This window comes from Vicia villosa, linkage group LG5 (assembly GCF_029867415.1).
Source record: "Vicia villosa cultivar HV-30 ecotype Madison, WI linkage group LG5, Vvil1.0, whole genome shotgun sequence".
NCBI classification, from domain to species: Eukaryota; Viridiplantae; Streptophyta; class Magnoliopsida; order Fabales; family Fabaceae; genus Vicia; species Vicia villosa.
In genome coordinates this window covers 141208143-141218421 of record NC_081184.1, presented here as the reverse complement: position 1 = coordinate 141218421, position 10279 = coordinate 141208143, and the positions used below count along the sequence as shown (strand labels likewise).

General features: G+C 31.4%; 1 protein-coding gene across 1 annotated transcript; it reads right to left on the bottom strand.

Annotated features, from left to right (window-relative positions):
- Nucleotides 1-230: 230 nt before the first annotated feature.
- Nucleotides 231-3339, bottom strand: LOC131602808 (uncharacterized). The gene is made up of 3 exons (XM_058875003.1): nt 3075-3339; nt 2625-2705; nt 231-946 (listed from the first exon to the last, which is right to left on the bottom strand). Exons 1-3 carry the CDS (start codon nt 3231-3233, stop codon nt 548-550), a joined length of 639 nt encoding a protein of 212 aa, XP_058730986.1. The 5' UTR covers nt 3234-3339; the 3' UTR covers nt 231-547.
- Between the last annotated feature and the right edge of the window lie 6940 nt (nt 3340-10279).

The window sequence follows — 10279 nt, the reverse complement described above, 5'->3', positions numbered from 1 at the left end:
ATACTTCTCTGACATTCCCAATCGCTTTTACCAAACAAACACCTCATTTAACATTATCTTATGAAAAATAAGACCATTCTATTTTAACATAAAGAATCTGATTAAAATAAGTGATATTTCTATAACTACTAAGATTTTCCTACATGTTAGATGCCTCCTGAAATTTCAAATTAAAAGTCAACACACCTGACCTCTGTAAGAGCCAAACAGCTAAACTCCAACCCAATTGCTGATATCCAAACTACCTTCATGTATTAACTTTAAATCATTACAATCATATTGTACATACAAGCATTGATATTAGAATAACTTTTCAGCAGTTTAAGACCTAAACCTCGCAAAACCCAAAAGCAAATATCACCCATTAGTAGTACGACTGTAGGCTTATGTAATGAATGACCAGCATTTTTTTCATAACTTCTAAAACAATGGTATCCAAACACATTGAAGTCTGTCCATAATAATCTTATAAATTTTCACCAAACATTTATGAACATAAACTTCACAAATGACCCCCTTACTGTTACCCACTCTAACTATGATCACATCAGTATGGAAAATCATGACCAGGACTGTCTGCATGCATGTCCATGCAATCACTGGAGTTTGACGAATTCGAATCCCTGTTCTGGCCACTAGGATAAGTCATTTCATTGTTCCGGGTTCCATTCCCGGATGACATGAGATTACTCGACGGACTGCTCCCCTGTGCTAAATGATATGGCTGAAGGCTGCGACGAATGGGGCTAGAGAGTGCATTTGAGAATACAGAGTTCTTTGCTTGGTCAGTTGGCCCAGCGCGCATTGCGTGTCCTGCAACAGTACTTCCAAATGCATTAGACTGTATGGATGCACCAAAATTAGTTTGAATTGCACTCTGAGAGTTCTGTTGAATTGACTGCCTTGGGGACACCGGTGACTCCTCTGTTCCATATTCAAGCTCATTCTACATGTACATATAAAGCCAAAAGTTATATCTACATTCTGCTATCAGGATACATTCGAAGACAGAATTATTTTATATTGATAATCTGCAGTGATATAAATGTAGGATATAATATACAGGAGATTACTGTACAAGTGAAGCCAGAAAAAGAGTACTACAGTTCAACAATCAAGATCGGCTTGACACATAGTCTAAGAACAATATCTTATGATGCTATAAAAAATTTGGTCGTGCAAAATCCAATAAAAGGTCAGACATATTGTGAATCTATTATATAGAGTCTTACGTTGTAGTTGCGAGAAATTAACACCATGTGCAAAGCCATTTCATAGAGCTGGTAGGACAATTTTTTCAGCAAACACATAGGTTGAAATGATCTTGCAATAACCATGAGTATTTAACTAACAACTTCTCTTAAAAACTAAAACCAACTTCTGCATCTCAATTTTTTATGAAACTTTTTTGTTTAAGTTCTCCGTAGTCACCTATAAAACCTATAAGGACTTTTTTAAGAGTTATGTAAGTTAAACCCAATTTGAATCATCTTCTGTTCTTCTGAAGTTATGTAAGTTAAGACCTTAACTTGCAGAAAATTCCTAGCAAGCTACAAAGTTTTTATAAGTTGGTGAATAAGTTAAATAAGTGAGCTTATAACAAAAATTGATATGCAGATGTCAATTTCAACTTACACTATAAACTATGGTTCAAATGCTTATAACTATTGTGAGATTCTTTTAATATATTTTCCTCGCAAGTGTTTATTGAGAAACTCGTTTCAATTCAAAAGCTCAAGTAAGTTAGAAGCCTGGCCGAACTGGACTTATGTTGCGCCGTAGCAACTCCAAGGCTCCCTCATATTCACTTAGAACCTAATTCTCATGCGGATAAAAAATATGGAGAGAAAATGGCAAACGCTTACGGTATTCAGTTTGCAAGAAATTTAAGAAGCAAGATAAAAGGTTTTCTTGTACACCCATCATCAATGACTATTCTAACACCAAAAGCTTAACCAATTTGGTGTGACACAAGTGAACAAAGTGATAGATATTTGGGCCCATTAACCTTTTACACTTGAGTTTGACCCTTTATCCAATGTGTATGAAAAAACAACCTTAGATAAATAAAAACTATCTTTGAGGGATTATTCTCCTCAGCTGTGCGCATAGATGCCTTGGTTTGACAAAAACCAAAAGCATAAAGATAACGCCCATTCAATAACAATTTCACAAATTCACATTCAAAGCAATCAACACAGGAACCTATAACCTATAACTATAAGCAAAGAGAGATTTGATACAGCACAGATATTGAGTTGAAAAAGGGTAGTCGATAACAATAGAGTGAATTGCAGCTAGCAGATTGTTAAAATTTCACAATGCAATACTACTATAGTGACACTATTGCCACCATTTTGTACTAAACAGCGTATCAAGCAGAACAATAGTAGTAGTTTATCTAAATTCCCCTATAATGTTATCGTCATAGTTTCGCTATAGCAGCTATTTAACAACCCTGGTTGATAAATTAGATAATACAACACAAGGTTTGAAATAGCTTAGTAGGAATTTGGATTGAAAAAACAAGAGTAGATTTCCCATTGAATGAGTAATGGTGCAGCACAAAACCCTAAAAAAAAAAACAGAAAACAGTTAACATAGCTGAGAGCAGAAAACAAAACCTGCAAGTGAGAAACTATATCAATTGTAGTCACCCTCATTCCTTCTTGTTGTTGTCTAAGAATCCACTGATACATTTTCTCCTGCATTGAGTTGAAAGCACCAAAGCATTTTACTCAATCAAATAAACAATACTTCAACAGAAAGCAATAAGCATGTTCAAATACACCAATTAGTCAAGTAATCGATTAATCCAAAATTAAAATCAGAAATTGTTCTGTTCAGCACAACCTATCTGGTAACCCTAGAATTATAAAAAGGGGAAATTGAAAAAAAAAAACGCAACATTGAAATTTCCTCTTGCTAATCTTCAAAACTGTGTCAATTAATTAATCAACAATAATTAATAAAAAGAAAACAATGGTGCTGCGTGCATGTATAATCGATTAATTAATTGAATTGAATAATAAAAAGGTGAAAAAAGCGGAAAAAGAGGAGAGTGAGGAACGAACGAGAGCGTGGCGTTCACCGGCTTGAAAGGAGAGTTTTTGTTGATTCATGGCGTGGGTATAGAGATGAGAGAGGGAATTTGCGGTGGTGCAGAAGGTGGAGTACATGGTGCGATCGACTTCATCGAGACGATTCTCCACCGATTTCCTCTTTTTGGCCATCTCGTTGAAAGGAAGGTTGAATGATTTAATTGAAAGGTTGGAGCGGTGCTTGCCGGACAGAGAAGCAAGAGAGTGGAACAAAGGGGGATATCTCCTCCACTATATGTATATACTCACCAATAAATATAATAATGTTTTTTTTTATTCTACTCAATAATCATATTTAGTGGACAAAATATATAATCAAAAGATCTAACAAACTTTACTCTTCACCAAAAAAATGATAATAGTAATCTCTTAACCAAAAACAATAATAATAATAATAATAATAATAATAATAATAATAATAATAATAATAATAATAATAATAATAATAATAATAATAATAATCTAACATACTTTGTCAAAGTTGTATAACACGTATATTTACCTCACAAGGAGAAAGGAATATCAGAAAACCTAAAAAGAACAAGAACAATGTCTTACGACCAGAAGTCGGGTAAGGAAGTCGGTTACGTAAGGGGAAAGTATCAGCACCCCTCACGTTTATAGTACTCCACATGGTCCACTCAAGTTTGTTCTATTCTAAGGGTGTTTATAGTACTCCACATGGTCCACTCAAGTTTGTTCTATTCTAAGGGTGTGTTAATTGATGCTTACTTGCTAAGAGGAAAATGAAAGGATTATAAACAAAACGGGAGGAATAGAGTTTTAAATAGTTGTGCTCGCTTAGGTCCCGCAACCTAATGTTTATGTATCCCCTAATGAGGAATTAGAGCGTAGTAGTTCGGCTCAATATTTTATGTGTTGTTTGTGTTTTTTAGCGGACAAAATTACGTTCGCAATCTAGCGTTAGGATAGTTGCTCGTTGAGTGGAGTCTTATGTGTTACTCGTTTGCGATCGAAAGGAAGTAACATGTTCGATTAAGGGAAAGAAAGCCCTGAAGGCGAGAGAGAAGAGACAGAATTGTTTTGGTTGAAAAGATAATTTCAAGGAATTCCCTTAAGCAAGCGAGACTTGAACTTCTCTTTGTTAAGTGTTTTCAAGTGGTTATAGGATTTTCATAAGGGAAATTATTCTAGCCTAAAATCGTTATGTTATGATCATAAGTCCTAAGGAAACATACAAAGGAGACAATACTATAAGTCACAAATCAATCAAAAATCAAGATAATTGCAAGTATCAAAATCAAGCAAAATTCACATCAAGAAGCATAGAAAAATGTAATGGAAATGATTTGCAAAATATGAGCAAAATAACCTAAAAATCTAAGGGTTTTTTTTTACGAGTTTCTATATCAACAATCACCCAAAAAATCTAACAAATTTTACATGATTTTTGTTCATTTTTATTAACTAAAAAATATATACTTCATCAAGGTTGTTCATTGACAAATAGCATAAATCACACCTAAAAAACTGTAGATAAATTTTTATTTTTTAAAAAAAATCATTAAATTAGGAAATTTAGTAAGCAAAATCATTGGATTCAAAAATAAATTTATTTATAAACTGATTCAATTTTGAATGATTGATTAAAAAAAATTGATTTGATCCAATTTTATGCGGTTTAATATAGATCAATTTTTCATATTTAAATTACAAAATATATATTTTTATTAAGACTATAAAATTGTTAATAAATTATAATATACTATATATTAAAAATTAAATTAATAAATAATATTAAAAATGTGTATCATCGAATAACAAATCAACACAACATACCTTATTAATAAAAAATAAATAAGTAAGAAAATATATACATATAGTTCGTTTTGAATCGATTTTGAAATATCATCTGAAATTTAATATGAATTGAGTGGGACATATATTATTTAATATAAATTATGTTTAAATATATTTAAAATTACTTATTCGATTATAATTGATATTTGAGAATCATAAAATCTTTATTTTCTTTAAAAGAATTATGATTCAACACTTTATTTGTGGTTACATGGAATTAATTTAAAAATATACATTTGTACCAATCATTTGAATGCGATAAATATAAAATTTAAATATTATGTCGATGTTTTGATTATTTATTTTGAATTGGAAATGTTTAATAAGGAATCATTCTATTTGATTTAATTTTAAATTTGATTCACATAAAAATTAGCACCTAAATTTAGATTTTAAGAGATAAGACCGATATAAATATGTTTAATATTTATTTATTTATTTATTATATATGACTAGTATGAAACTTGTGCGTTCGCACGGGTTCTAGTGTGGACCGCGGATATTCACCAGTTAAATTATGAAATATTTAAAAAAAAAATTAAAAATATAAAAATTTAGTTGTAAATAAAAAAATATATCATACACCCATTAAAAAAAGGGTTAAATATATAAACCCCCTGTAATATTAGCGAGATTCTCTTTAGGCCCCTGTAAATTTTTTTTTTTAAAACCCCTGCCAGATTGCAGCAAAGATTCTTTCACTTTGAAAGCGTGGCAGTCCACGTCACATTTTTTTTTATTTTTTAATTAATTTTTAATTCCACCTGGAATTTTTTTATTATTATTTTTTAATTTCATTTTTTTACTTTTTTAAATACATAATATATTTTCTTGCAAATAATATTTTTTATGAACTATTATTTTAGTTTTTATTAATATTTTTTATAAATTATTATTTTAAAGTATTAAAATGTTATTTTGAACCTAAAGCCCAATTTATCTTACATAGCAGCCCAACAACTGATCATTTGAAATGTGTTGTGAAAATCAAGTTTATAAACACTTTTATTTTCTTTTAAACTTTCGATGTGGGACTTTCATGCAGAAGAACACCCACATGAACCACTGTGTATTTATTCTATCATAAAGAGGAACTAGTGAGCCATTGATATGAAAAGCCAAAACTGTATCCATAGAACAAACCAATTTGCCACCAATGAAAACAACAGAAAGTTGCCAACCAACTTGAGAGTCAAAGATGCATGCATGCTTCCTTCATCCAACTTGGTTTAATCACTATCATGCATGCATGCTGCTTTCACTTTGCAGAACTTGTTCATGTGTTATACAAAGTGTGAGTAAATAATCCATGCATGGTATGGCTATTTTTCTCCCATTCAACATGCATCGACAACAACAATAATTTCAGCATCCTTATCTTCCTCGGGAGAACCAGGTCAGTGGGCAAATCCATGAATATTAAAGATTGGTTGGATTATAATATGCATCATAGCATAAGCAAGATAAGTAGCAGCAACGTATTTTTAACACTATTAACCAGGTCAGCCGGAACAATCTTGTGGTACTATACATGCACTTATATAACACTATTAATTGCTATGGATTGAAGTAACAGCAACGTATCAATCGACACATCTTGGTCTTCACCACAAACACGTGTATCACCACAATCTAATTATCATGAATGGAGGAAAATATTCCGAAACTGACTTGTTTCAAGATTTTTGCTTCTGATCGATATGGAGACCATTCCAGCAACAAAGACATATTAGACCTATAATGCTCTGGGTGTTTCCAGCAACATATTAGACCAATCCAGCAACAACATCGTGACGAATAACATAACAGGAAAAATACTCAGAATAAGGCTCAGTAATATCCACCGTAATGCCAAGTTAACTACCTAAGGATCAAGTAAGGTATTATGCTCAGTATATACAATTAACCGATCCTAAAGTAATCCTTTCTTGAAAGTTAAGGAAATCAAGTAAGGTATTATTCGCTTTCTCCCTGAGTCACTGTGTTGTTCTAAATTCTAACCTTGTTATATATCTTATGTTTTTGATCTGATTCATTTCTAGTTACCAAATACAGGATGTCAGATACCACCTGAAGAAAGATTCAGTTATTGAAGCATGGAGTTGTTGTTGTTGTGTAGTGAAGAAGATGGTCTACATTGATGGATGAAGAAGATGACTACCTATTGTGTTATTACATTTTTAGTCCCACATTGTTTGATAATAAAGCAAAAACAATGTTTAAATACCAATCAACTTTATGGACTAATGAATTAAAAATAGTGTGAGAGCAAGTGGGTAATTGGACAATTATTTAAATTGTAAATGGGCTTAGGCCCAAAACGGTTATTTTGATAATTCAAAAAAATAATTTAAAAAACGTAAAAAAAAAGTAAGAAATAAAAAAAAAACCAACCTGGATTAAAAAATTAAACGTTAAAAACAAAAATTAAGAAAAAAAAACCTAAATTAAAAAATTAAAAATAAAAAATTGCCATGTGGTATTTTAAAATATATATAAATAATAAAAAAATCCACCTAGACAACCACGCTGGAACAGAAAAGGAATCTTGACTGAAATAGTGTGCACGGGGGCTATAGTGAGAGAATCTTGATATTACAAGGGATGTTTTACAAAAAAAACTTTACCAAGGGCTAAAATCAAAACTCGCTAACATTACATGGGGGTTTTGTATATTTAACCCTTAAAAAAATAATCATGCAAAAACGAATAAAAAATAAAGTTATTATATATAGAGCTGTAGTTTTAATAGTGGGTGCAGATGGTATTAAATGAGACAAAATAAAAATAGAAAAGTTTTAAAATTTATTCTTATTTGCTTCAAGAAAAATTGAAAAATTGAAAAAATAGTAATTGAGATAGAATGTAAAAGAACCGTGAAATTATGTCTAGTTTAGTTATATAAAATTCAAATAAAAAAGGATAAATATTTAAATTTAATTGTAAGAAAGGAAAAATTAAAATAAAAGTAGTCAAAGATAAATATATAAGTGAATCAAAAATAAATATTTAAATGAAAGACATATTTTTAAAATAAAAGCAAAATTGTGTCATTTTCCAATTTTAAAAAGACAGTAATATATACTTCAATTGTTCATATGTTATCTTAAAAAAATTTGTATTTTAAATTATAAATAATTTTAATAAAAATATTAGATACATAAATAATTGAAAAACAACATATTTTTCTAGTGTTTGAATTCATAAATTATTTTAAAAATATTTATTTTTATTTTTTTAATTGTACAAAAAATGTAATAACCCATGGATTTACATGGATTTTGGCATGATTGTCCGTGCGTTCACACGGTACTAGTGTGTTACTCGTGTTTTCACACGGATTTTGACCGGGTTACCAATGGGCTCACACGGTACTGGTGTATTACTTGTGCGTTCACACAAACTTTGGCCTGATTACCCGTGCGTTCATATGGTACTGATGTGTTACATGTGTTCGCACGGGTACTGGTATCGTGTCGTGCACACATTTTTGTTTTTAAAATGCAATAAAAGTGTAAATAAGAAAAAATAGTTTTACCATAGTTTATTATTTCTAAAAGAAAGACATATTTTAAAAATAAAAACAAAATTAAATCAATTTTTCAATTTTTAAAAGAAATACATCAATATTATATATTTCAATTATTCATATATATATGTATATATTATTAAAAATTATTGTATTTTAAATTTAAAATTATTTCTAAATACAAATATTTTATATAAATGCTAAGTTGGGATACAAAATTATTAATATTGCTAAGAGGAAATTTTATGCAAAAGTCATATGTAATTGTGGTTTACTTGGTTTTAACATGAATAATATTTATACGCTGATAAGCTTACTCGTTGCATCATGCAGATGCTTTGTCCATCCTCTCAATCATAGTAAAATGTAGTTTTTATAGATAGGACTCCTTGAACTCTAATTGATAGTTCTTTAGCCAAAAGTTTCATACTTCGATATGGAGACAAAATTGTTTGATAAGTTTGATAAATATACACTACAACAAGGAAGCCCTACAAGAGCACTTTTTTTGGGCTTTAAGAGCGCTTAAAAGCGCTGTTAAAGGCTGCGCTGGCGTAGCCTACAAAAGCGCTTCTAAAAGCGCTCTGGTAGGCCCCCCCTATAAGAGCGCTTTTCTGGAAAAAGCGCTCTCGTAGGTCCCCCTATAAGAGCGTTTTCCTGGAAAAAGCGCTCTCGTAGGCCCCCCTTTAAGAGCGCTTTTTCCAGAAAAGCGCTCTTATAGCCCCCCCTGTGAGAGTTTAAAAAAAAAAAGCAACATACGAAAGCGCTTTTGGAAAAGCGCTCTTATAGGGTTGTTAGTTACCAATTTGTGTAAATATCTTAGGTAATTTTTGGTAACTCTCAAGTCTTTTTGTGGTTAATAGTAGTATTTTATTGTCATTTGGTATATATTTATTCTTATATTTATATTATTGTTGAATAGTTCTTATCTTTGCAATCTATGTTGGATTTTGTAGTTTTTATAGATAATTGGAAGCTGGGACCATGGAAAAAGCACTTTGAAGATGTTCCAAGACCAAAGCCAAGGATTGCTGAAAAGAGGTAGCGCGCTAAGCGAGGTTGAGCCCGCTAAGCGCGCTTTTGAAGAAAAGAAGGAAGTTCTGGCAGAGAGTTCCGCGCTAAGCGAGGTCTGGAGCCCGCTTAGCGCGGTTGGGCGGTTTAAGCAATTATTGATAGCGCGCTTAGCGGGCTGCACCGCGCTAAGCGCGGTCTGCGAAACTTTGTTTATTTGTTTATGGGCCAGATCACTTTTGTGAGAGTGGGAGATATTTTAGAGAGAAACAAGAGCAATATACACTGTAGCAAATATAGAGTTGAAGATTGGAAGCCTTGATCGTCGATTAATCGCCATTTGATGCTTGTTGATCTTCATCCTTACCTTCTTGTGCAAGCTACCATTCTCATGGATAGCTAAACCACTTTTGTATCAAGATAAGATGTAATCTTCCTAGCCTTTTGTATGTTTTTCTTGTGAATATATGTGTATGAACAAGTGATGATCAATATAGATGGTTTAGTTTGTTTATTAAAGCTTTTCCTTTGGTATAAATGTTTGAGACATCAATGTTTGTATCTAGACCTAACTAATCATCTTTCAAACTATAAGTTGCAGACATGGATTTAGAGTTTGATGTTTACTAAGTATCGGTTCTTAAAACGTTATTTGTATTGTTTAAACGGTGGAGAAATCGTCGGTTAAACAATACGGTAAATCTAACTATATCGTTGCGGACACGGACGATATAGGTGTCGATACGTAATTATATTGATCGTTAGCAAGTTCATAAGCATCTATTTATAAGGAAACATACAAATTTAGGTCGATGAA